At 42.2% G+C, this 27,134-nt stretch overlaps 1 protein-coding gene across 2 annotated transcripts; it reads left to right on the top strand.

Moving 5' to 3' along the window:
* Positions 1–433: 433 nt before the first annotated feature.
* Positions 434–27,014, top strand: LOC121192824 (enhancer of polycomb homolog 1-like). 2 transcript variants are annotated; one of them, XM_041054730.1, is made up of 15 exons: positions 434–758; positions 3,261–3,350; positions 12,220–12,379; positions 15,886–16,031; positions 16,272–16,478; positions 17,887–18,035; positions 18,336–18,483; positions 18,623–18,787; positions 19,132–19,221; positions 19,806–19,954; positions 20,341–20,771; positions 22,482–22,603; positions 22,720–22,858; positions 23,945–24,317; positions 25,449–27,014. In XM_041054730.1, exons 3-15 carry the CDS (start codon positions 12,280–12,282, stop codon positions 25,519–25,521), a joined length of 2,292 nt encoding a protein of 763 aa, XP_040910664.1. In that variant the 5' UTR covers positions 434–758; positions 3,261–3,350; positions 12,220–12,279; the 3' UTR covers positions 25,522–27,014. The 2 variants fall into 2 exon arrangements, with proteins under 2 accessions (XP_040910664.1, XP_040910663.1); XM_041054729.1 differs by lacking the exons at positions 434–758; positions 3,261–3,350 and adding an exon at positions 4,754–5,153.
* The last annotated feature ends 120 nt before the right edge of the window (positions 27,015–27,134 follow it).

Raw genomic sequence — 27,134 nt, 5'->3', positions numbered from 1 at the left:
TGGCAAGTTCTCCAAGATGCTTGGAACAGCCTTCCTGCTGGTGTAGTCTGTTAATTTTGTTTTTTTTTTCCTATTTGAATGAAGTTAATTGGTAAATAAAAACTAATCATGGTATTATTTAGCATCCTTACTTTGCTTTTAGGGCCTTAAACATCTGCACAATAAGTCAGTAAAGAAAGTATACGTGAAAACGCCTAAATTCAAGCCTGGGCTAAAAACAAACAAATAGATGTTAAAGTAGAATCTCATTAGAACGTTAAAAAAATGGCTGACTTCATCCTGACATCGTCAGCCAATCACGTTTCGCTCCATCCCCTGTGGAACGTGACGCCACGAGCCCAGGAGCTCTCCACAGGTGATTGGTGGCCTCGGCTGTCCAATCATAGGCCGTCTTTTTCAGCAAAGTTGTTAACCCCCAACAGTAGCACTTTGGTTTCCACCTCTCTAGTTTCAGCCTGCTTTACATCGACAGGAAAATACTGACTTTTCATCGACCGAAAAACGCTTTTTAACGAGCTGGACATAAACCGCACAGCGGCTCTTCCATCCGGATTCCGGCTCACCGTTTGTTCTTTTATTATGAAACCCAAGTAGGAGAACTAGCTGAGGCTAACGTTAGTGTTAGTTGGCTCCCTCTGTGGCTAGCTGCGTCGTGTTGGTGTTGCCTGGCGTTTTTTCTCTTTTTTTCTTACTTCTGACTTGCAGAAATGTTTCCCATCTGTCTTTAAATCCCCGACGTGTGCTGAATGATCGACTTGGTGAGTATTTTCCTCTAATGTTTTTAACTTGAATCGATGGCTGCTTTCAAAAAAAAAAAGGCCCATCGTGAAAAGTGTTTCTGGCATCAGATGATTTCATACACGCAATCAAATTCCTGGCTGATCAGCTGGATGCAATTCAGCACTAAAACCACAAGTTCTCTATCACTTTGTCAGCTCTTGAAGCAGGGAGGTTGTGATATCGATCGATAGCGGCAAAGGAAGTGTTTTTCATTGTGTAAAAAAAATATCTAGTTCACTAGTTGTTATATTAATGGCAAAATCAGAATGTCGGAAACCTGATCCAGTTAATGTAGAGAGAAAACATCAGCAGGATGCGGAGGTGAAGAGTCGATGAGAGGCTATCAGACAATTTTGACATAATTTCACATGAGGGTTTTTCCATCATCTGGGTTTGAAATGTAACATTGTTGGATCATAGGCTTAGGGTGTGTGGCTAAACAGTGCCAGGCAGATCCTGTGGTCTGCCAGGGAACTGCTCGGCCCTGGCCTGCATGGGTCTGGATCAAAAGCTGTATCCCTCATATGCCTCTGCATTAGAAGCTCCCCTCCTAAAACACCCTCCTCTCCCTACAAGGACTTAAAAAAAAGGGGCAGAGACCTTTTATGAGTGATTTGGCCTCCCTTTAAAGATGGAGTTTGGGAGACCTGCACCCAGCCAGGATTAGAGCTGCCTCATGGTGACTAGCAGTGGTTGTAGTACAATAAGTATTAGTTAATAATTCTTGATAAGAGCCTGCCTGTTTAGAGTATCTGATTGGTAGGGTTCACTAGATCAGATAAGCCAGGTAAGCTGTAACTCAGAAATATACAAAATATAAACTCTGGATATTGTGTGACAAACCCCACCCACACTGTGGGCTAGCACAAAGTATGTGAGGTATGAAAATGCTGTTTGTTGTGCTGAGTTGTTAGTGTGTTTTCATATTTTACCAAGTTTTTAGAAGCTTAGCTCTCAAGGTTACAAATATTAACTTGGAAGACTAAAAAATGTCACCCAGGCTCTTGTCATTTTTGCATGATCGCAGGACACTGAGGCCCTGACCTCAGACTCAGATGCTTGCCTTATTTTTCCCAATTATTACATAGGCTGATTATTACAGAATATTTCAAGGCATTAATCTACAATAGAGCTCAATATTGGTGTAACTGAAGGCAAAAACATATCTCTAAAATGGGAAGGTAAGTTTTTTCAAACGGCAGGCATCAATATTAAAGTTTCTGTATTATGTAGCACTTCCACAATTCGCGTTTCCAACACAGAAACATGCACATACGCACCACCGTCTGAACATTTCAAACATCCGTAACCTCGTGGCAATGGGCTCAACTGCAGACAGCTGAACTGGTAAAATGTCTAACATTTCCTAAATGCAACACAGTATTGCTGACACTGTATTGATAATAACAAATAGGACTAGGATGATAAGAAATGTTGAGGAATGAATAAATAAGGACAAAAGTATAAACAAATGGCTTTATTTTAAATGGAACCAGCTAGTCAGTATTCAAATACTGAATTGTATATTGTGATCCAAAGTGTCACATTGCTGATGATCACAGCAATGTTTTGCATAATGGAGCTCCTTCCTGGTAATAAATGTAGACGAATTTGTTTAGATTGAACACTGACTATACAACAGTATCGGTTACTTTGGGGACACCTTACAGTTGAACTGTTAGACAGTGTTTTTCTACAGGTTCTCGGGTTTTGTCTCTGATGGCTTTCAGGTGCTGATCTGGGTTTGTCACTGCAAGTTACAAGTAGCAATATAACAAGACATACAAATCTATATCAGATAGTGACTCTGTGGCAATGTGGTTAGCCACAATAATTATTTTAGCCAAATTTTCACAGTGACTGATGCTAGTGCTGGTAGCACTACATGAAAAGTCAAGGGATCAAGCATTATTAGGACTCACTGTCTTGTATCAATGAATGTATGAATTTACAATCTAGTTAATATGGAGTTATTTCACTGGACAGTTGAAACCTCTGATCTGCTGGTGGTGCTAGATCAAAAGAGATTCATCAAGGTCATCAGGATTGATCCTCTGGGGAGCTTAAATATCTGTACCAGATTTCATGGCAATCCATTTCGAAGTAGTTTAAACATTTAACGCCACCTTGATGTGTCAGTCTCATGGTGAGACTAGAGGAGTGGTCAGGGGTCCATGTGGCATGAACCATGAACACAGACAGGTGTGGTTGTTAGAGGGCCAGATCAGGCAGCACTGCTGACAAATGTGATCAGGTGGTGGACAAATGTTTTGTCTTTGCTCCACCCAGACAGCTCTGTGCTAAACCTCTTTTTACTCAACAAATAAAAGATTGTAGTTAGCTTTCTTTTTGTCTGACTTGTGGGCCACGTGGTTTTATTTTTTTCTAACTTTTAAATGCTTTGTGTTCATTGTAAACTGTGCAGACTTTCACAGTGTTTTGGCTTAATGTCCGGGTTGCTCTTGTCAATTGGCTCTCAGGTCCTCATGATGCAGTCAGTGGATTTAATGATGACAAGAAAACTTCAGTTCGCCTGGGTGGACCCTGGCTAAACCCGATGCCGTTGACAGGTAAGGTGATTTAATGTTTGTAAAATTTTATAGTAACCTTGATAAATTAACATTGTAGATGTTCTTGTCTCTGGTTGTGTAGTATACTAAACATATATCGTAGAAAAGCACTGTATGCCCCCAAACCTACAGGGTCATGGCAACATCTTATCTGAAAGCGCCCTGGAAACACCACATTTCAGTAAGAAAAGCAAGGAGCTAACATTGTCATGGTCAAGGCTTTGACACTGCAGTCACCCACACTGAATGACAGGTACACACATGGAGCTGCATAGTGTGTTGGATATAAATATTCTCAAAATGCTGTGTGCAGTGTTTGTTGTTGAAAATCAAGACAATGTGCCTATTAGACCAGAAGAGGGCGACATTGTTCACACAGTGAACATGTTGCCATGAAGCGTTTCCCCTGGAATAAACTTTTTTTTCTGTTGTGGGCTGTAATTGGATCACCACTCATAGATAAGGTTCAGTGGATCTGAAAAGTTATCTCTGGTCAGTTCGCAGGACCAGTTACTTCTGTGACATTTGAGGCATTGACTTGTTATGGATTAAGGGTTTTATTCCTCCAGTTTTGAATGAAAGCATAAAACCAAGCACCTGAAAATAAATCTTTTGGGAAAAAGAAAATCTTTTAAACAAGCGTGAATTGTTTGAGGGTTAGGGGTTTTTTTCTACTCTTTGTAATCTAGGTTGGTTATACTGTATTTCATCAAGGTAACCTGTTTTATTAAACCAGGCAGCACCCATCCTTTATAATATCAATGCATTACTAAAAGGAAACGTTATGGAACATGATAAACTTAGAATGATGAACTTTGATATTTCATGATTTCAGAGTTCTGGCAAAAACAAACGTGGATATTATATTATGTACTCAGTATTCATGGACTGCAGAGTCCACAATCAACAGTGAAAAATTTTGAATTAGTATTAAATCACTGCTGAAAATTTTATACAATTTTGTGATATTATCTTTCTTTTTTGCTATTCACGTGCGAATAGTTTTGCTTAATTTTTTATAATTTTTTTTATTTTTCCATTTTGACTTATTTTATTAATTTCCATCTATTAATCGAATCAAAGTTATTTGTTCATTTTAGCCTTTTTAATTCATTTTTTAATTTCCCTTTAATTTATTTAGAGGTTTCATTTATATACGATACGAATATTTCTGAATTAATTACTTATTTATTTTATTATCGCAATATATATTTCGGCCATGCCTAATGTTTATTTCAATAATTTATGTGTATGCGTGGAGAGGAGTTAGTTTGCAAGAAATGCCCCCTTCCCCCCACCCCCTCAACGCGCAAGCGCTCGGGACCGTGTGGGAATGGTCGGTCCGCGAACTGGGGGTTGGACCGCTCCGAGCGAAACAGAGCAAAAGAGTTTTAAATGTCCGCCATGTTGTCCATGGCGCACTGAACCAACGGTAGGGAGCGGAGCGTCGGAAAAAAACAGTCCGAGAGAGAGCGACCAAGATCCGGGCCTTCCCCCGGCTCCGTTGGCGACGCCCTAAATACAAGCTACAACCATTCGAACGTTAGAATAGAGATTAACCGCACAGAAACATCCATGAAAGCTCCACTCGGTACCGTTGTGAATATTAGGAGATCGGATAGATTTATACTGCATCTCGAATTGTGAAAAATGAGTAAATTGTCGTTTCGGGCACGGGCGCTGGACGCTTCCAAGCCACTACCCGTCTTCCGTTGTGAGGATTTACCCGACCTACACGAATATGCATCCATTAACCGGGCAGTCCCGCAGATGCCTACGGGGATGGAGAAAGAAGAGGAATCGGTATGCTTTAACAGTTCGAAAATGTGAAAATATGCGCTTTGGTTTATTTTTTATTTTTACATGATCAGAGGCGTCCCTCTTTTTTTCTGCGCCAGCTTTCACAAAATGGCCGCCAATTTTTTTCAGAAGAAACACGACAGATTTCTGTTGCATACGGCATGTATGCGGGACATGGACGAATGTTTGGGTAAAGCGGGGATGCGTTTTGTCATTGTTGGGTAAAATTGTCCGGTTTGACCGGCTTATTTGTGCGTGAGGTGATTTTCTGAGTACAAAGGAGTCATGTGACTTTAGCAGTTCCGACATTTTGTCTTGTCTGTCAGGATGGGGCCTTGTGTTGGCGTAATAGCGAAGGACCGGGGCAAGGGGGAGCTAGTGATTTCATGCTATAGGTGGCATCTGTGCCACTACCAGACAAAAATGTCAACACTGCTGGCATGCATTTGGGAAAAACTCAGTCTGTGCCATCTTTATAAGTACAAATATGTATGTGTATGTCGACATAGTTTTCACCTGATTTGCAGTAGGGCATGTGCTCACAAAGTAGGATTGGCTTTCAGCACTTTGTCGTGTCATGGAGTTGTTATAATACAGCCTTTCATGTTTATTTGTGTCTGTGTGTGTATATGAACTGCAGTCATTGTTGCTGCAACTCAAAGCATTGTTTGAACAGTAAATTCACTGGGCTGATCATCTGGTTTGTGTAGCTGTCAGACAGGTATATCATTTAATCTCTCAGTCTTACACTACTTACCTGGAGGGATTTCTCTTAATATATTAACCTCTGTTGATTTTTCAGTCTCACTTGGGGGATAAGATGTTGTAACTGTAATAAGCATTTCTGTGGTTTCTCAGTGTTGACATTTGCCAGATAAGGACATTAAAGCCTAGCTTAAAATCAAAGTTTCAGTGCTTTTATATTTTGAAATTAATGATTTTGGGAAGCTCTGCTTTTGGCTGATAATTGGCTGTCCATCGGAGGAACCACAGAGTATCCTGACAGTTTAGTTAGAAAGAGAAACAGATATTTAAGTTGAGGTTTAGAGATGCACCAGTCATAGACGCAGGTAGGTAAACAAAGTCTGTTTCTCCCTCTGGGTTGTGTAGCATCCCACAGGAGCATCGTAGGATATATGTAGAATGTAGTGGGTTGATTGTACACTAGATGCACCCTTTTGAAATTGTACTGTCCCTCTATTCTGTCCATGCCGTTTAACAGACAACAGTGTGGCACGCTGGGGCCCTTATTCTGGGTCCCCCAGTAAGATTAGCTCCTCCAAAGGTGCAGCTTTGTAGCTGACCCAGCAGGTTTGACTAATGTTTAAATGCAAGGGCAAGAAAATGGGAACTACAGGTGTACAGGTGTCTGTAGCAGATGCTGCTGTTAATCACCGAAAGTGTGTTGCAGCCGGTCGTCCTCCCTGCTCTTGTGGAGACTCGGTGTCAGGGGTTCAGTGTGTCAGATGGCACAGCAGGCTGGCAGACCAGCGGCACGTGGCGCTCAGGAGGAGAGCAGGGCAGCAGGAGGAGGGAGGTGGGCTGCTGTCACTTCAAAGTCTGTGCTCTGCTCAGCTGGAGTGCTCAGTTATGTAACAGTCGTATTATCATAAGAGGTAGGCCAGGGCCTGCTGCATGCCAACCGCTCAGTGTTTGGAGCTGTCTGTTATGAATTTTTATGTCAGAGTTCAGATGGAAATTTGCTTTGAATTATTGATGATAGACTTTGTAGTTTATGATCTTTAACAGACTCCCTCAACAGTTAGGGTATGGTGTTTTATTATACTATATTGTAAGTGCATGTACATTTAGTTTTGTGGGTTGGAGGCTGTACTCATTGATCCACTGAGGGAATAGTGTCTGGCATTTCTGGAGATGTGCCTGACCCACTGAGCGAAAACTTAAGTTTTGTTGAACAGCCGCCCTGAATGTGTTTTAAGAAAGCATCAGCTTTGCATGTTTAACTTGTCACCACGTTAACCACATTGACTACCCACTTGATGTTCGGTGGTCTTCATGGTGAATATGTGGTGTCCCTGTACTTCCTGAACGTCTGTGCTAATGGAGCTAACAGTGAGCTGTTGAACTCAAACCACAGAGCAACCTTTCAGATTTAGGCCTTTCTGTACATTGCATTTAGGCCTGCTGGTTTCAAGCATTTTGTGAGCACAAGACTCCAGGCTTGCTCTCTCTTTTCTGCTTCTTTGCCATTCAGAAGTCATATCTCAGTCCAGCATGTGGTTTTGTAATTTACAGGCGGCGTATATGTAGTGTGGCTTGACTGAAGAGCCATCATCATTGAAATTCCCTCAGCACGTGCAGCTTGTTTGTTTTGGGCCAGGCACTTTGTCTTCTGTTTACGTTTGGGTGAAAGTGAGGTCAATGTCTGCGGCCCTGGTGGGAACCCACAGGCATCTGTTGTGTTTGCCTCTTTGCCAGACACAGTTCTTGTACTCGCGTGCGCACTACATGCACACGCACTGAGATTCTGGCAGACCACCAGTTTCTCACTGTGTGACCTTGCTGGGTGGGAATTTGGGGCATTTCACCTGTCCAAAGTCTCTGCAGTCTACATGCTGTGAAATTGAAAGCTGCCGTTGTCAGCTGTTCTCCCCCCTCTTTTTCTTTCACTCTTTACAGTTTTGTTTTGATGTGTATGTGGGCAGTGTTGGAAATTAACACCATCCTTGGGGCAGGTTCTCGAATCAAACTCACAGCAAGTTTCCCCCTCTGGGGAAGCCTCAGCTGGAACAACTCCTGAGAGTGACCAGTGAGTTAAGAAATTCTCCAGTTACTGAACCATGAATGGAAAACTACTGTTTTCACTTTGCCAGTTTGTGATTAATTGGTTTCACTGCATTATTATGCAACAGAGGGCCTACGCTCAAGTTTGGGAAACTTATTTTACATTGTAGACACTGACTCAGTCTCATTTTACCAGCCACGTTCATTTGTGGAATGGAAAGTTTCTCAGTTTATGCTTGTTACTTTACAAACTGCTTAGCAGTCTGATTTCTGCCATTAATTTCCCTCCCCACTTAAACTGGTGTTAAAAATCATCCTCTCCCACGCAGCGCACAGACCTGCTTTGTACTGTATTTATGCATCCCTTGACAGCTCTACCAGACCATTCCCTGCGGCTGTCCGTCATGTTAAGTGGCATTTACAGTGTCTGGGACAGTAGCTGTCAGAGGCGAGACTGGAGAAGGTGGAGGGGGCTCTGGCTGCCTCAGCAGACTTGACAGTGATCGATTTGGTCATTTTAGAAGGCTATTTCTGGATTTCTTTGTCTATGTGTGAGAAAGCGAGACCAAAAGGAAAAGGGTGTGTGTGTGTGTGTGTTCGTGTGTCTGTGTAAGGGCACCAGCTCATGCTCTGTATTCTGCCTGTCCACCTCAATCCGAGTCTATTTATTCTCAGGCAAATAGCCGTGGCCGGGAAAGTAAACAAACACGTTGCTTGATTAGAGTTGGCAGCCGACGTGATTTTTGCTCAAGGCCATTTGATTTTATGAGTTTCTCTCTCATCGTGGAGAAGCCAGAGGGCGTTGATGCAGAGGGTTTTGGGGCTTGCCGGGGGAATGTGGGACCCAGAGAGGAGCATGAAGGTTATGCAAGCGTACAAGTACAGATAGTTTGAATGTATAAGAGTTTTGAGTTGTGTATGCAGACACCTTAGGGAAGCTCTGAGAATAAAACTGAAAGCCTTGTCTTCAGCAGCTTCTCCAGCCAAGGGAGTAGCTACATCCTCAGAACAGGTCGCCAGAGCACATGGTGCCATAAATGTAAAGTACAGTCACCTGCCTCGGGAATAACAGACTGTGTAGAATATTGCTAGCCCCCAAAGTCCACATAGTGTTGATGAACGGGGGAGTTCTGGGATGCAATAAAACAGTGGGATGCATAATACAGTAGACTGAAACGGTCACAGATGATTACTGACAAACAGTATGATGTTATACTGAAGGTCACACATTATAAACTTTACTTTCCTGCTTCTCTGGCAGGTAACAGTCCTGTTTTTTGTTTTGTTATGGGTTTTTTTGGCTGTGAAATGATGAGTGACCACCAGTCACTTTCTGCCTGCACCAGGAACATGGAATAATCCGTTATTATTGTTTTATTAACGTGAAGAAGTAGTTATTATGATACTCTCTTGTCTAAATCAATGGCTTTAGGCCAAGGCTGATGAAAAGACTTTGAAGACTTTTCACACATTGTAGATGCTCACTTGAAAATGCAGGATAAGTGTGTATGTATCAATAACTACACTGTTTTATGTAATCGAGTATTACTTTAATCATTCAGCTTGTATTTGTGAAACCCAAAACAGTTTGTCACTATAATTTGTCCACAAAGTGCAGACTGGGCTTTTCAGTGGGAAAGCAGTTTTTCCGACAGAATACAGTTCTGTTGTATGAAATAAAACATAACTTAAGGCCATATGGCATAGTATAGGCTGCACCGAATGCAGTAGAACATTGCTTTGTGTCCTCCAGGTCTCAATGAAAGTGTCAAGGACCATCTGTTCAAAACCTTGTAGCCCTGAAAAGCTTGCCTTTTGGTGCCATTAAAAAGACACAAATCGATCCATGTTCTGCAGTGTTTGTCTTCAGTTTCGCTTGAGGTCCTTCTGAGAAGCAGCACACTTTCCTGATTTAATCCAGTGAAAACAGTTTACCATCCCTGTGTGCCTGTTCTCATAAGTCAGTCTTTACTCTTGGCCTTCATGTGGTGCCAGGGGCAGCTTAGATTTTTAAAAAATCCAGATATATGAAGCCCTAAGATGAAGACATTGCCTTTAAAACAGGTTTATATAAATGCTGAAATAGAAATTCCAAATCTTTTTTTAATGGGGCATCAAGAGTTCCAGACAGCTGTTTATTGTTCAGACATTTTACTTAAATAATGGTAATGATCACAGTCCTCCTGTACAGCCTTTCTGTCATAGTAGTTTGTTGAACACAGTTCAGAATTACTAAAGTCACAAAGGGCAATAAATGTATAGGAATCATGGGTGGTATACAACCAACTTGAAGTTGTGTAGCGCATTGAACATTTACAAACCACAGAGTAGTTACTTCTCTGAATCATGCAAAATGCATTTCTCTCTGTTTGAATTCTGCATGGAAATTTATCTGCAAGTAGAGACTGAAAAAAAACAGAATGGTGCAATGCTGTGTAGTCCTTAGTCTCTGAGTAGGGATGGGTGAAATTATGAGACGCAGAGCGAGACCAGAGAAATTTGTCGACGGTCAGATTTCACTATACTGTTTATACCAACGGTTGATATTTCTTGTTGTATTAGACCATTTGTGTAGAATTTCTCAATGGAGTCACAATATTAGAATCAGTATTAAAATATAAGTTGATATCATGACATGCAATTGCATATGCCTTTTAAAGAAGACCAACACAAATAAAGCCTCAACCATGTGTTAAAAACAGCCAGCAATCATTTATAGCAGTAAATTGAAAAGCTTGCCAGTCACACACTGGGGCTGATTATGCATATACGTTTGGCAGAGGCTTACACATAGATGAGATAAACATGACCAATAGAGCCTGAAGTACGGTCAGTATGACAGGTCATATTACCTGTGAATAAGAAGCAGTGACTTGAGTTTTCTGGGGAAACAGCATTAGGTGTCAGGTGCCTAGCGGACATGGCAGCTTAGAATCAATCAGTTTAGAAAATTTACTGTGCTGTCTCTGAGAATCCTGACTGCACGGGCTGAATCTGAATGAAGCAGTTCAGTGCTCATGTAGACTACCCTCTTCAAGGCTGGCACACGTATTACACAACAGCGTCGATGCCACGGACGAGCGATTGTTGTGGCATCAGGAAAATTCGGTTGCTTTTCATGGAAAAATGCAACCGTAACAGATCAGTGGCACTTACAGTGTCACACTTCCTCCTACAATCGCGCACACATACTCACTTTCTCTCTGACTCATTCACTCATTCTTACCTTCCCTAGTCACAAATAATCTCTCCCTGCTCCCCTACCCACTCTGTGTCTTTGACAGCCGCAGGGAAAACAATAAACACACACCTTCTCTCCAGAGAGCTGTTGTACGAGGCCGGCAGCACACTGCCTTGTTGACAGACTGCCTGCCAGTGGCTCAGTGCCCAGCTCTGGGCCAAAGGCTCTACTACTACGACTGACTGGGACTGTGCAGACAAGCAGCCCGCCTAGCAAACCAGTTAGTCAGCCATCCAGCCTGTCTGCCTTCCTTCCGGCACATTCCCCCTCGGCAGGCTTGGCAGCGGCAGGCTCTCGTCATGCTTGTGGCGGGTAGATAAGGCCAACTGACGGAGCGCTGGAGACAAAAACAGTGTCAGGTTTCCCTCTGTTTTTGTACTGTTGAGAGTGATTGGACGGCAGGTTGAGATTTGTCCCCCGTCCAGTTCCCACATGCCGTTCTGGTGCCAATTAGTAATTTGTTTCAAATATTAAGATTAAACAGATAAAAAAACCTTGACTCACAGTGTAGACAGATGTTTTAATATGGTTCTGTGTGGCCTTACAGTTCTGTTTGGTACTGTACTGGGGTGTTTCAGAGATTATCATAAGGTCTGGATGTCAGATGTTACTCATTGTGTAACTCGATAATTGGCCGTTTCCCCCTTCAGCTCGTTTTGCAGGTGAATGTACATGAGTCAGTGTGTTGTTTTCCCACTCGGAATGACACAGCGTTGTTGTGTTGCGTTTCACTTGGGCATTATTTTGTTTTGTCAAATCGGCCTTAAGTTAGAGTTTGTAATCTTGAATTGCAGTATAACCATTTTCTAAAAGTGGTGAATTCCCTAAATTAAAACCATACCGTATCACTCCGGTTCTAAAGTCTTTTTGCCTTCATATTAGTTCCAGATTATGTCTTAAAATTGTTTTTAAAAAATTGCTTTGTGGCTTTGTTTTTACCCAGTTTGGTAGTTTGATGGTTTCTTTGCGTTTAAGTAATTTGATTTGTTTGGTATTTCACCTGACAACTTATACCTGATTTCTAGTAAGAGAACATCTGCCCTCTGTTGTCCAGGTGTCTCAACTCCATCTGTGTCTTTGCAGGAACACCATCTCCAGCGGGCCATCTCAGCACAGCAGGTATATGGCGAGAAGCGGGACAACATGGTCATCCCAGTCCCCGAGGCAGAGAGCAACATCACCTACTACGACTCCCTCTACCCTGGGGACTACAAGATGCCAAAGCAGCTAATTCACATACAGCGTAAGTGGATTTCTCTAATTGCAGTTAAGCGATGCAGAAGCCAGAGGCAGCGAGTTTGCTGTAGCAGTTTAGGTACATCAGTTGTTTCGTTTTGGCAATAATGGTGATTTCCTCAATTATTTTGAATGTGTTAAATCAAAAATAAAAAGTGAATTAGTCACTGAAGAGGTTTCCTGGCTACAGAAGGTTAGCTAAGTTGGCTGCATAAAGGCTGCCGTGGTATTAGGTCTGTTGTTTCTGACAGCTGTTCATCCATTTAATGATACCAGGCATGTGTTTCATGAGCTTTTACTGAGTTGTCATGTTTGTCAAAGCTAATGAGTTTGAGTGATTGCCCAGTTCAGTAATAATATCAAAGAAAATGAGATTGCTAGATTGCTTAGTTCAGTAACCATGTCTGTGTCACAAGTGGTTGCCACGATTGTTTCTCAAAGAAAAGCAATTTGCTGTACCCTAAACTGAGACAATGTGGTCAGCTGAAAGCTGAAATGACAAATGTTTTGTCCTGTCAAATTGCTGTTGAACAAATTTCAGGGTTTCCTTAGAGGTCTAGACAGAGCCTGAAACGTGAAGAAAATTCAGCTCAGATCATTTCCAGGACCTGAAGGTTTAGCTTTTTGGAGGAAAAAAAAATTCTGTAAATACATTATGTTATGTCATATTCCATTTGTGTAAGGAATTAATTCATCTTCAAACCCTCGGGTGATTTTTTGCACGGTGCCAGTTTGTGCAACTAAAAAACTAGTCTTGTTAATAACTATATATCCCTCTGTCATGCTTAATTGCCTTGATTGCTGCTCAAGATGAAAATGATTTTCTATAATTAAATCTGATCTGAGGTTGTCATTTTAAAGCTGAAGCGGCAAATGCTGTGGCCTGTACATTGTTTTCTCTGTAATTGTGAGTGCAGTAGCTGTGCATGCTCAGTGGCAGCTGGTTTAATTTGATTGTATTAGATTAGGCAGTGTTCTTGCTGTGAGACACCGCGGCTGAAATAAAACACACAGAAACGCTGGCTGTGAGTTATGAGGCAGTTTTTGAGAGTCAGAAAGTGCATCGGTTTAAATTAGTCTGTAGTTTGACACGGATGTCTCACTGGTCACTGAGGCTTGAGACAAAGTACAAGACTGAAAAAGCGTAGCTGTAGTGTGTGAATAGCTTTTATATTTTTCTGTGTCCTGAATCAGATATATGCTCACATTAGACCATTAAAGGGTACATTCTGTGCTACAACTAAAATTATTCTGATTCAGTGTGCGTTTTATTTAGCTCTCATGTACACATTAATGCAGACTCCATTAAAGTGTCTGGTACTGTTAGGTCAGTCTGTGGGTTGCTGGGTTGGGTGAGACTTAATGGATCTACAGTCTGCAACAGATAATCTTTACTGTCCATTGGTTCCGCTGAATTCTCCAATCAGCCCTTCAGCTTCCAGATGTCTGAAAGAGCAAATTTGGTGTAATTAAGCCTGAAAATGATCCAGTGTATCCCTGACCTTCTTGTCCAACAGACACTGGATGAGCTGTACTCTTAAAGCACTCATTTAATGCAGTTAACTGTGGGCCATTAGGCCTGTGTAGTTTAATGAGTATGTTATCTTATGCAGAAAATAACTGCAGCGGGTTAGAAAGATATTAAATACTATTAGGGGAAGTGCATTCACCATGTTTGTTATACCTCAAGTCCAAGCTTTACAAGAAAACTCCTCAGGACACCTTTTAGTGTAAAGCTCAAGGAGTATTTTGTGTTTAGGATTGAATTGTAAATCAGTCCAATTGTTTTGGCTGTAAACTGTCCTTTATTTTTCAGTCGGTAACTTGTTAGTCTGCAGCCAACATGGTAGAACATTTATACCTGAACAAGGAAACTGCAACGGTGCATTAAAAATAAATATCACACAAGATCAACATGTTGTGCTATTCAAATGGCCTTTGTACACTGGAACTGGCAGATGTATTTAGTTTTATGTACATCATAATAATGTAAGACCAACCTAGATAAACATGACTGCTGGTCTGCTTCCTATCAAAGACGCAGTAATGTCTTACTCCTCAGTTTATCATTGTGATACCTGTTTCGAGATTGTTTAATCGTCCAGCCCTGCTCAGAGCTGTTTGCTGGTTATGCTTGTGGTGTTTTAGCTTGGTAGGGCCACTCTGGTCTTTTATTGTTCTCATAGCAAACAAATTGTACTACCTGCACATATCTGTTGATAACTCCAGAAAGGGAAAACATCGTTTGCTGTTTTAGCCACACAGAAAACGATTTGAGATGCATATAGTCAAAGTAATTTGTCTGTTGCATTGTATGTGGTAGTAGTAGTGGTAGTGGTTAGTATCTGTACGGAGTGCAGCCGTAAATGTTATCTTATGCTTAGACTTTTTTTATTTCATAGTGTAGGAATTTCCTTTTCATATATCCAGCTGCCCTTTGATCTGAGGTACCCAGTAATATACCCAATGGTGCTGAAAATCCTTTCATTAAAATGCTTACTCATTAAATGATGCGTTCTGAATGACTGTAGCGTAGGTGGTAACCTTCCTTCTGAGGTGGTCACAGTGTCACAGGGGATGTACTGTATGAATCTCTGTGTGCATTGAAATGTGACATGTATGCGCACAGACTGACCCTGAAAGTATATTAAATTTCTGCATGACACTGTGTTACTGTATGACTTTTTCAAACATAGCACTTTAAGTTATGGAGTGGCCTTGCCAGTCGTATTGCTAAGCAGCTATCTGTGTATATCTGCCACTACAAAGTGGAACTTTTGTTTTTCCCCAATTCAACTGGCTGGCAAAACACTGGACTGTGAATTATGGGACCTGCTAGCCAGCAAATGGAAATTTTATCTTCTGTGTGAACTAAAGTTTTCTGCTTTGGTTTGTTGGATAAAAGTAAGTTTTAGTGTGCTTTGCTGCATCTCCAGCAATAACTGAAAGTTAGGGTTCACTGAAAGGCCGTTATTTCAGAGTGATTGTGCAGCGGTGAGGTTTAATGAACTTGGCTGGAAACTGGCTCGATAATGTTTTGTAATGCTGCGTGCAGTGCCTTGAGTTACTTCCAGACCAATTAAGCTCAATTTTAACTTTCAACAGTGAGTCTGCTGCGGAGTCGGAGTAGAGAAAAGCATGTGTACCTGATCTCTCTGAAGGTCTTTGTCAGATTCTAAAATGTGAGTGTAATATTCAATGGGGATTACAATGGAGGCAAACAGAGGCAGAGCATGAACACCAGCACACATTAAATAAGGACAAGAGTGAATAAAAGCACTCACAGAGAAAGGCCTAAGAATAAACATGACCAAGAATTTTGTCAAATGCTGAAGCCTCCTAAAAATCATAAAATATAAAATATTTCTTTTCTAAGCCGGTTGTTTCCACCATTGTTCACAGCTTAAGTTTCCCAGAACCAAATTTTTCTTACACTGATTACAAATCTGCTGTGTTTTATCAGTTCATTGGCTTATGTTTAGAGTCTTCTCCCTCTGTTCTGCCTCCCTGCAGCTTTCAGCTTGGACACAGAGCAGCCTGACTACGACCTGGACTCGGATGACGAGGCCTTCGTCAACAAGCTGAAAAAGAAGATGGAGATCAGCTTCCTGCAGTTTGAGGAGATGATTGATCGGCTGGAGAAAGGCAGTGGACAGCAGGTTGGCACCGCTTCTGTCTCCATCTTCCCCTAAACACAGCTGGCTCTAAAGAAAGCCCCTTGAAATACCTTACAGACCAGTGCAGCACTATGAGATGTGGGAAAATGGTGATACCTGCGTTAAATATGAACTAGTTTGTAAAATAATATATGAGCTATTTATTCTATGACAGCATAAACTTCTCCACCGTGTAAATACATGTTATTTACCAAAATGTAACCCCTGTCTGTATCTGGTCAGCTGGTCAGTCTTCCTGAGGCCAAGCTGCTGCTGAAGGAGGACGATGAGCTTATCAAGGAGGTCTTCGACTACTGGAGCCGGAAGAGGAAAAACAGCAAGGCTAACTCGCTCATCCCCACTGTCAAGCAGGAGAAGCGGGACGGCTCCAGCACCAGTGACCCCTACGTGGCTTTCCGACGGCGCACAGAGAAGATGCAAACCAGGAAGGTTGGTTGTCTTTAAACCCAGTGTTTTATTGGCAGTTTCTGTGTGGCTGTGATTGCAGAGTTTGTCAACTTCACAAAGTTAAAAAGTGTGTTAACAAAGTGTGAATTTCTTTTGGCAATTGTCAGTTTTGATTTTAATTTTCATTCTTTTGCTGTGTTGCAGATATTAGGTATTATCGTGGTTGTGCTTGTCTGTTTTCGTTCTGATAAACTCCTGTAGTTTTGTATAGGATTTTAAACCTAAAACTGCCTTTAATGTAAGATAATTTAAGCTGCCGTTTGCTATAAAGGACAAGGTATTTCTTTGTCTTTCTGCTTTCAAGGTAAATTTAAACATTCTGTCCTCTCACACAATTTAAATGTGCGTAGTTGGACACTGTCATTAGTTGATTCTAAGGCAATAGGACTGCCACTGGGGACAAAAAAAGTGCATTGTCATCCTTTATTGCAGGAAATGTTTTGTCAGGTTAGACAGGCTTCCTCCGTGCATTAAATAACTTTAAGATGGTGATTACATTTCTCTGCATCGCTGTCTTTTGTGATTCGCTGCCCGATCAGCCAGATCCAGTTTGTCGTATTGTAAACACTATACGTGCTAAAACCGTGGCGTAGATGAAATGGCTTCTCACTATCTGACACTGACAAAGGGCTGAGAAAAGAGGAATGCTGTCAGGCACTGAAAGCGCATCAAGTGAACCGCATCTTACCTCACTTTAAGAGTGTGTAGCGTTGGCGCACAGCTTTGAAACTGTCAGTACAGTTCAGTTGTTCTGTTCACCTGCGTAACAAGCTGAGCTGCTGGGTGGAACAGTGATTGTGGTTAATATGGAAAAAAAAAAACCCCACACAACTTCATCAATGTATGAACTTATTAAACAGACTAAAAAAAAATGACCCTTCCAGCCCAGAGGAGTTATCAGACATCCTAATAAAAGCTCTGCGCCTCTTTAAAGTAAACTTAATTTCACATCTACCTCAGTTCATTATTATTTTTCTCAAGTTTGTGATTTTACTGGAAATTACTGACTCGGTTAAACTGTAGTTTCTTCTCACCATGTGAAGGACTTATATGCCACCAAGTGGTCGTTTGAAGAATTTAGCCTAGTGTAGTTTTTAATCATTGTGATAACCTGTTTGCTTTTGTCAAAGTTAAGTCATAAATGTTCAGGTTAGTAATTAATTAAAATCTATAAACATGTCATCCTGCATTTCATCAACGTTAATCAACCTGTGGTAAAATTATTGATCATTTTATTGGTTTATTTTTTTGACCATTTAGTTTTTGAAACTGTAATAGTCTTGTCTTACTGTAAAGCTCAAAGCTTATGTAACTGTGCTGCACATTAACTTTACATATGTTTTGTTTTTGTTATGCGTTTTGCTTATATTTTTCCCCACTCTTCTTCCAGAATCGTAAGAACGATGAGGCTTCTTATGAGAAGATGTTGAAGCTGCGCAGGGATCTCAGCCGAGCCGTCACCATCCTGGAAATGATCAAGAGGAGGGAGAAGAGCAAGAGAGAGCTGCTGCACCTCACACTGGAGATCTTTGAGAAGAGGTGAGCTGCACGCGTTATGCATTAGTACAGAAATAAAACCAAACGCAGTTTCACAGCAGGCTGTCAAACATTACACAGGAAAAAGTCTGCTGATGGCTCAGGGCGTGAAACTGAGATAAAAAAAAAAAAACAGTTGAAGCTATTTTTTTTCCATTTCATGGCGCTGTGCTGTTTGGCACAGTTTCTGAAGGGATTGTTGTTGATGGAGTTTGAGGGGAAAATAGACCACTGTGCCAAATGAAATGGTTTCATCAGTCTGAGACTCTGATTGGCTAATCCTTTGTCCCCTGTCTCCTCCAGAAATGTCATGTCAGACTTTGGTGGCGAGGTGATGGCAGAGGTTCTGGCTGAACGTGCGCTGGTGAGGCCACAGATCATTCCTCTGGTCCCCCTCACCACCCAGTACCGGCACCAGGACCACATGGACCTCAAGGACTACAAGTCCAAGGTGAGTGGCCAACTTCTAGTTATATGACTCTTGACACAAGTCATCACAAGATGGTTTGTTGTTGTTGTTGGAAAAGAAATTAGGTGTGCTGTTAAGGTGCTTTAAAAATCTTATAACTTACCCTCTGTTCCCCCTGTAGCCCGAAAAGATGGAAGTGCCCAGGCAGAAGAGGAAATATGAGAAGAAGCCGAAGGTGCTGCCTCTGTCGTCGGGCACCCCCCACCATCCGGGTCCTGTTGTCTTCAATGCCAAGGACCTCAACCAGTACGACTTCCCCAGCTCGGATGACGAGCCCTTCTCCCAGGTACAAACACAGGCACTTAGTTATGCACAGAAATTTGACCTGAAACATATGAGATGGTGATGGCAAGTGGTGTTGTATCAGATTGAACAGGGAAAAAAGCATCAGCATCAACATTCTAAGCATTTGTCAGTCCTACTGCACGGCAGCCGTTTGCCATACCTTTAGCGTTGAGGTCTCCCTCTGTCGCTGCGCTCTGCCCTTTGTCTTAATAAATTCACTGAAAATGGCAAAACCACACGAGACAGTTGTATGGAAATGTATCTAAACCAGAACCTCTGGCTTCAGTGTCGTTAATTCTGCTCTTGCGGTGACCTTAGACTGACCTTTGACCTCTGTGCCCACAGCTACACTCAGGCTCATCAGAAGCAGAGGAGGAGAACGATCCAGATGGTGCCTACGCCTTTCGCAGGAAGGCAGGCTGCCAGTACTATGCTGTAAGTGACATGACCTTTTGCTCTTCCACAGAATGCATAACAAAGCTCGTTAGAGGCTCACGTTCTGTAGTACATTAAGAAAATCATGATTATAGTGGTGAGGTGATGAGAGCCATACACGTTTAAAACACTGCCCTTATGTGTCAGTCCAGTCGTTTTGAAGCAACCTAGTTAATGTCCCTGCTTTTACCCCAAGGTTACAGGGTCTAGTTAATGATCTTTTCATTCTGGTTAAAGCAGAAACAGTTACTCTTGAATCATTGTACTGCACAGCTCTGTGAAACCAGACTGTAATAGATAATGGTTGTTAAGTTTAAATTCCTAATGACTAAAGTTTTGGCTATAAAGTTCTTGTCCAACTGTAGAAATATATGTAGAAATATGTCATTTTCAGAAATGAACCTTTGTAGTTGAGGACAACATTTTGCAGTTAATGGATTTTAAGTTTGTCAGTATTTATATACACTGCAGTACATTAAAACTTTACCGGGTGTGAAAGCAGCCGGTCACAGACTTTAGATGTCAGGCATTATACCCTGAGAAGGAACGAAATGGGTGGGGTTCAGCATCCTTTCTCTCTCCAGGCTCGTCAGGACCGTGTGGGTAGCTGGCCGTGGTGTGGTCCCTGGGAAGGCGGTTTGGCAGAAGCTCGCTTTCGCTACAGTCTCACGACGCTCACGGTGCCGCGGCGCTGTCTGGGCATGGCCCGACGACGTGTGGGACGAGGCGGCAGGTCGGTTCACCTCCTGCTTCTCAGATTTGCATTTCTCCTTTTTAAAAAAAAAAAAAAGTTTGGTGATGTGCTTTTGCAACAAAACTTTTCAAAATATGTGCCTCGTTAGTGGCTTGTGTGATGCTGTGCCAGGCGTGTAGTATACGAGAGTATGAGCTCAGCTGCAGGCAAGCAAGGACTGCTTATTTTTTCCTCATTTACTCTTGCTCTTTGGAGGACATACTTAGTATTCCTATCTCATTGATTAATTGGTAGAATATTTGATTATGCAAATAATTGATAGTTGCAGTACTAGCTGTTGTAAAAATGCCAGACAGATAAATGTATATATCTTAACTGATATCTGTGTTAAAAGCAGAAGATCTGACCTTGTCTTTCTCTCGCAGGGTGTTGCTGGACAGGGCATACACAGACTATGACAACGTTTTCCACGGACTGGATCCAGAGATGCTCGACCTGCCTCTTCCACCCTCTCCCCCTCCTACAGCTACTTCACGCTCGCCGGCCATCGACAAGTTTGCCAGTACCTCAGAAACAAATACCTCGGACAGAAGTTCCTCCTCCTTCAACTCCTCTCTTTCCTCTTCCTCTCCCTCTTCCACGGACCTCAGTCAGATACTGTTGAATATAAAGTCGTGCCGATGGAGGCACTTTAGACCACGGACACTACCACTACATGAGCTGGATAACGCCCACCCGCTATTCAGGAGGTTGAGTCGAGGCCTGAAGCGCCCAGTCTCTGCCTCCACAGCTGGGGGACAGCCTTATGGCTCTCAGCGCCCAGGGAGGGTTGTCCCTGCACCCTCACCCGTTGCTGGTAAGAGACTTGGCAGCCTTCAAACACACACTAGTATACGTTTTGTCGGTGTAACTGTTTTGTGCTCATGGCAGCTTGAGGTTGTAGACCCACCATCTCTGCTTTGTGAGTGACTCATTTAATTACAAACATATTTTATTGAAAACAGGACACGCATACACCCACACACAACACTGGTACCCCTTACAAAAGAAACATAGAATACCTCAGCCCTGGTGGTATTTGGCTATGTTGTGGATTTTATTTGTCCAGGTGTTGAGATCTTCACTGCTCGCTCACACTACAGTGGAGGTGAACAGAAATTTGTTTGTGCTGAGTAAAATCAGTGAAGTTATTTAGGATTTACTTTCATGGAATGCTGTGATCAATTTCCCTTTGTTTATTGGGAGTGTTTTCATTGCAAGACTGGTCTCTGGTCTGTCCTCCAGCTGCATTGTGTCTGCAGGTTTTTGTTGTTGTTGTTGTTGTTTGGTATTATCACTGTGTCACCACCCACCCCACCCAGTCCACAAGGTGTCAATTAAAACTGGGTTGGATAAATAAATTCATGAGATGCACAGGATTTGTCAGGGTGTGTGGACACGGAGGAGCGGAGCGTTGAATACAAACTACATGCCACAGGTCCCTGGTGGTGTTACTGTGAGGGCAGCCGAGCGGCGGGTGTCTTGATGTCACTACAAAGCGTTTACAAGAGTTGTGTGTGTTTTGATGTGCATGAATAACAACTGCTTATTGATTTCTTCTTGACTAACGCATCTGTTCAGAATAACGACAGTAGTGCTTAAGTCTGCGGAGAGCAGCAGCGAAGGCAGAGCTTTGATTAAACGAGACGGCGTCGGATTGCATGAAATAAGCATGAAGTGTGCTCCAGATGGAGGCGGTGCCACAGGACGAGCTTGACTTTGAAATGCATAGAGTGATGAGTCCTGTTTCCTGCGAGGTAGAGAGCGGAAAGACTCACAGAGAATAAGTAAATCAATATTGCGCTGAGGCGCCAGGGCCACAGAATACTTTGAAATGTGGGAGCAGGTCTTCATAATCAATAGAAAGCCATTGAAGAAACACTTCAGACCTTGTTATTTACAGGTTAAATGGTTGGAATGTAAATAAGGCCATGGTGGAAGAACTTAAAAATCCACACAAGAAACCAGTTGTATGTGAGAAATCAGGTTAGAGCTGATCATTTGAGCCTGCGTTTATTGGAGTAACATGGTTACCGTCAAACAGATGTGTTTATGTGCAGCTCACTAATCAGATTTCTTTCGTATGCAGCATGATATTTTTAAACCAGGGCTGGAAGTGTATGACAAAAGCTAACTGAAGCCAGCTGGTTACTACATTGCATTTAATCGCAGTTTTTGGCTCTTTTGGAAAGTTTGAAACACCAGGAGCACCTCTTTGAAGCCATGTCTCATCATTTCAGGAACACACTCAGTCATTCTCGTTATTGTTGAAGTACTTTTAATAGAAATGCCAATCTTCAGGCTCTCGAATCTCACACTCTCTGTGCCCAAAATGTGTTATAAACCTGTCAGAGTAGACCACAACCTGCAAGTTGTGGCAACAGTACCCTACACCAAAGCCTAACCTGCACCTCCCCAGGAATGTAACTACAAGGTGACACGGATGGCAGCAGGTGTGATGGGTCCAGGCACAGAAAACTCTCCCTCCCTCTACCTCAGTCAATAACAAAACTTTTGTCCCTCTCAGTTTTAACAGCCGAACAGTACCAGCAGCATCAGGAGCAGCTGGCCCTGATGCAGAAACAGCAGCTGGAGCAGATCCAGCTGCAACAGCAAGCCAACAGCACCGCCACTGCCAACAGCACACTGGTCAGTATCTGCTCGTGAAGCCAGCAGCGGACAGTTATGTCTCTTCGTTTTTTTTTTTATGCCCTGTTCTCCTTCACTCTTCACCTCTCACAAACCCTTTACTTCTCCCCTAACAGGGCCCGGTGAACACGTTGGACCAGGCCAGCGCTCAGTTCGCTGCCTCGGCCCTCGTCACCGCCGACCAACTGCTGGCTCTGAAAACCAAGGAGGAGCTAGCCCTGGGAGGCGGAGTCAATGGCGTCCTCTCCCCCTCAGGTATGACAGTTCCCCACATGACCGCTGTTAGGATTGATAGGCTCAGCCAGTCGATTGCAGTGGTCTAATTATCGTAGTTATTTTCAATAAAAGAGGGTCATTATTCTTTCCTGGTAACTGGAGGTTGAACATCTGCTATCCATTTTATGCTCCAACATAAATGTTTTTTTCATAAATGTTGGAGCATAAAATCTTTCTCATTTGTTTCTGTCCTGAATGTAACTTTTGAAAAATAATACAACAGTGGTCTGAGTTTTTTTTAAAAACTAAAAGCACCTCAAATTTAAAGTGCAGTTCACCCAAGTGACACTAAACAGACAAGGCAAACAATGAGGGTAAAACCCATAATGGAGTGCACCGAAAGAGCAGATAACAGCACAAAGCAGACAGAAGAAAACCTGCAGCACTAACCCCCCAAACAACCGATGCCACGACAGGCAGCAGGATTTAGGAGATAACGGGGAAAAGGGACAAAACGGAATTTACTTTGAGGTTATTCTGCAGATGAAAACGGAGCACCAAGGATCTGTCCTTCACAGATAAAGGTGCTGAAAACTAAAAGTCAGATAATCATTGTGAAGGAATTTCTGTTCTAATACTCGCTCGCCGTGTGATTCTGGTCCAAAGGAATAAGCCCAGCTCATAAACGCCTTCTGCCTCGCAGCAGATATTTAATACAGTACAACTGGTAACATCTCACAGTGTTGAAGTGAAGGAATGTGTTGAGCTGGGTTGACGTGGCGTTTTCTAAATCTGTGTACACGTTCGCAACATCTTGTTTTTATTGGTTTATTAAAGGATCATCATTCACACTGATTCAAAGTACTCTGAAACATTTTATGTACTTGAAGAGTAATTATATCTTATAATAGTAATTATTACACCGTATTCCGTGCTTTGAGTTTCAATATAAATAATTTCAGCATTTTTCTTCAAAGAACAGTTGATAATTAAAACCTTCCAACTCCCACCCCCTCCCCCCAACCACCCCCCACCCCCTCCCCCCACATCCCCACACCCCCCTCCCTCACCTCCCCCATCCCCTTCCCCTCCCCCACCATCACCCGGCCTCTTGTGACCCCTCAGGTGTCTATAAGGGCTTGCACCTCTCGAGCACAGCGTCCCCATCCCCTGCCGCCCCGGCTCCTCCCACCGCTACCCCAACACCCACCTTGCTCCACCCCTGCTCCACCACCAGCTCCACCTCTGCTACCAGTAACAACAACGGCACCGCCCACCCTGCCAACACCACTACCACTAACACCGCCACCACTCAGGTCCTGCTGGGAAACAACAACAGCCTCCGTCTGGGTGTTCCCACCGGTAAGCGTGTCCACGCCCCGCGGACACTGAGCACCACCATGTCAACATCCGCCTTAAAGTTTGCCCACACAACCGCCAACTGTCAGAAACCCAAGGTCACTGCAGCCTCGGCCTCGCCGCTGGACATAGTGCCCAGGTGAGGAACACACAAACAGGTGTCACGGTCGTTAAAGGGGGAAGAGGGAGGGTTAACGCTGAAGAGAATGACTCCAACAAACACAATATCACAAAAGGAAAGATGTTGAGCACTTGAAATACTATATTACTATATATATATATATATACTATATCAGTATACTATAGAAGGTGAACTTTCTGTTTATGTCCATGAAGTCCCTAAGTGGTAGAGCAAGTTCTTCTAAATGACAGTGGTATAGTGGATTTTAAAAATGTTCAGATAAAAACTGTAAAAGTTGTTTACTTAATCAACTTTCACCCTTTGATCATATTATGTTATTTTTGTTAGTAATGGAGACACAGTCTTCAGTTAAATGCAGTCCGTTGGAAGTTTCTTTCCGTGGCCGTATCAGTAGAGAATTACACGAGTCATGGTTCTGCTTTTGTTTCCGGTGTTCTTCGTCCGCTTTGGGGAGACAGGTTCCTGGAACTACATATCTCCACTGCTAAATGCAAGTCCCAGGAACCTCCAGGGGTTGTTGGCAGTGCTGTCGATCACAATTGGTTGAGCAGATGTGTCATCACATCGCAACAAAGATAACATCTGGTAGAAATGAGGATCCTACACATAGCCAAACCAAAGAAACACTGAAAACAACAAACAATTCAATTACATGCAACATATCACAGTAAGTCAATGAAGAACAGGCAACAAATCCAACAGGAAAAAACAAATCTGAGCATGTTGTAGCTGGTCCAACTAGAACAGGTGGAACCAATAAAAGATGAAAAAAAGCTGTAATTATTTACTTCTACTAACCACCAACAGTAAAAGTACATGTGTCAACAAAATGTACTAAAGGCAGCAGAGAGGTGGGACTAAATTTATACTTATTTATACTATAACACGTCAAGCAGACAGTACGACCGACAAAGACAAACGTCTTTATAATAGATTAAACCTGAAGCAAAGATACAGTGGAAACAAAACCAGGAAGCTCGTACCAACGCTTCACAAGTTTATGGAAACCTGAGGTTGTGAGTTCCCTCAGTGTTAAAGGGCTGTCAGTACATTTCTGAAACTTCTTTCTCGCCAACTTCTTGCTGCTGACCACGTGTCTTACTGTCCCCTGTCTTCTTTCGTCCTCAGGGAGAATCATGAACAAGACAAGCCAGCACTGAACAGTCTATCAGAGAACACAGTGGCCATGGAGGTTACGTAGCCTCCCGTGCGCAGCGCGGGGGAAGCCCGACTCCTTTGTTGTTGGTTTTTTAGGTGCTATGCATCATTTGTTAGTCATGAATGCAAGTGGTGGCAGAATGAGCGCGGCAGGGCTGGGTTTCCATGGCAACTGTTTTGGGACTTAATTGCAATGCTCGTCTCGTACAATTTTTTTCTCCCCCCCCCCCCCCCCCCCCCCATTTCCCTATTTGTTACTGTTAATAAGAGATCGTCTGTAAATTCCTAATATGGCAATTATATGTACAGTACTGCATATTTGTAATACCCCCTTCCCCGCCCCCTGTTCTTGTATATAACATTACTTGAATACAGAATTGTTCATTTGTGATGTTTTGCACTCGAGATATTAAGAAAAAAAAAAATCAAAATTAAAAAAGAGAAAACGACAAACTGCAACTGGTGCGAGTATGAGGTGTGAAAGTTGTACCACAGAAAAATGTATGTCATCACATGCATGGTGCGGAACCTGCTGTTTGATCTATTTATTGTGCCGTGTTTACAAAAGGTTTTTCTTTTTCCGTTCATGTTTATTTTGGGGTTTTTTGTTTGTTTTTTTTTTTGTTTTTTTAAACCTTTTTTTTTTTTATACACTGTACCCCTCACCGGTTCCCCGTGCTGTAGTCAGTGTTTAGCTAGATTTAAACAACTCTGTATTTTTTTGGATGTTGTGAACATGGCCAGGAGTTCGCCCGTTTCTGTTGGGCGATCTTCTACGACGTTCCCATGTGTCATGTTGAATCCATGGAGACATGCTTTCATACAGATTCAGGCGCAGGGCAGGAGGAGGAGGAGAGGACAGGTGTGAATTTGTTTGTTGTAGGCATCAGTTTGTCAGTGGGTTAATCAGTTTCCACAAAGCTCTTCCATACATATATTATTCCTGAGACAAGTAACAAAACAATGGGGATGAAGACTCTTTCCCAGAAGACTTTGCTGCTTCTGACCTATCTAAGCACTATATAATTTGTTTTTTTTTTAAATTGATTGATGCTGCTTTTGTATGATTTCGGTCTCTGGTTTGCACCAGGTGGCCTCATTTCCTTTTTGTTTTCTCTAAAAGATAATCCCCCCCCCCACACACCTCCCCTTATCATTTTTTAAAATAAATATTTTTGTATCTCCCACTTTTTTTATTTTAATTATTTCCTCACAAAAGACTTCATTCTTTTGTTACTTGTTTATCTAAAAAAAAAAAAAAAAAATTTAAGGGAGTAAAAAAAAAAAATGCAGTAACTGACATTTATTATCATTCCAGCTTCTACATAATAAGAAAGAAAACATGTATTCATTGAAAAAAATAAAAATAAAGATTGTTTTCTCTACTTTTAAAACTCTCCAGAAGGCTGAAAGGCCATGAACCACAAGTTATCGGGTGCCTTCATTTGGGAAAAAAAGAAAAAACCTAAAAAAAAAAAAAATCGCTCTCTTCTGTGAAGAGTTTGGTACTGAACAAGGCTACTTGTAGTTTTTCTTTGTCTGTACCACAATCCCAATGCCCATTCCAGTGGCCCAGTTGATTCATGAGTTTTTGTTTTCTTTTTTTTGTTTTTGTTTTTTTTTTTTGTGTTTTTTGTAGTCTCTTCCACCACACAC

This window comes from Toxotes jaculatrix, chromosome 14 (assembly GCF_017976425.1).
Source record: "Toxotes jaculatrix isolate fToxJac2 chromosome 14, fToxJac2.pri, whole genome shotgun sequence".
Lineage (NCBI taxonomy): Eukaryota > Metazoa > Chordata > Actinopteri > Toxotidae > Toxotes > Toxotes jaculatrix.
The sequence above is the reverse complement of the archived record's forward strand: the minus strand, read 5'-3'. Positions and strand labels throughout refer to the sequence as shown.

Coding starts and splice junctions, on each gene's coding strand:
- LOC121192824 (XM_041054729.1), top strand. CDS start 5,001: ATGAGTAAATTGTCGTTTCGGGCACGGGCGCTGGACGCTTCCAAGCCA. Junction 12,380..15,885: donor GCAGCTAATTCACATACAGC/GTAAGTGGATTT, acceptor GCCTCCCTGCAG/CTTTCAGCTTGGACACAGAG. Junction 19,955..20,340: donor CGTGTGGGACGAGGCGGCAG/GTCGGTTCACCT, acceptor TTTCTCTCGCAG/GGTGTTGCTGGACAGGGCAT.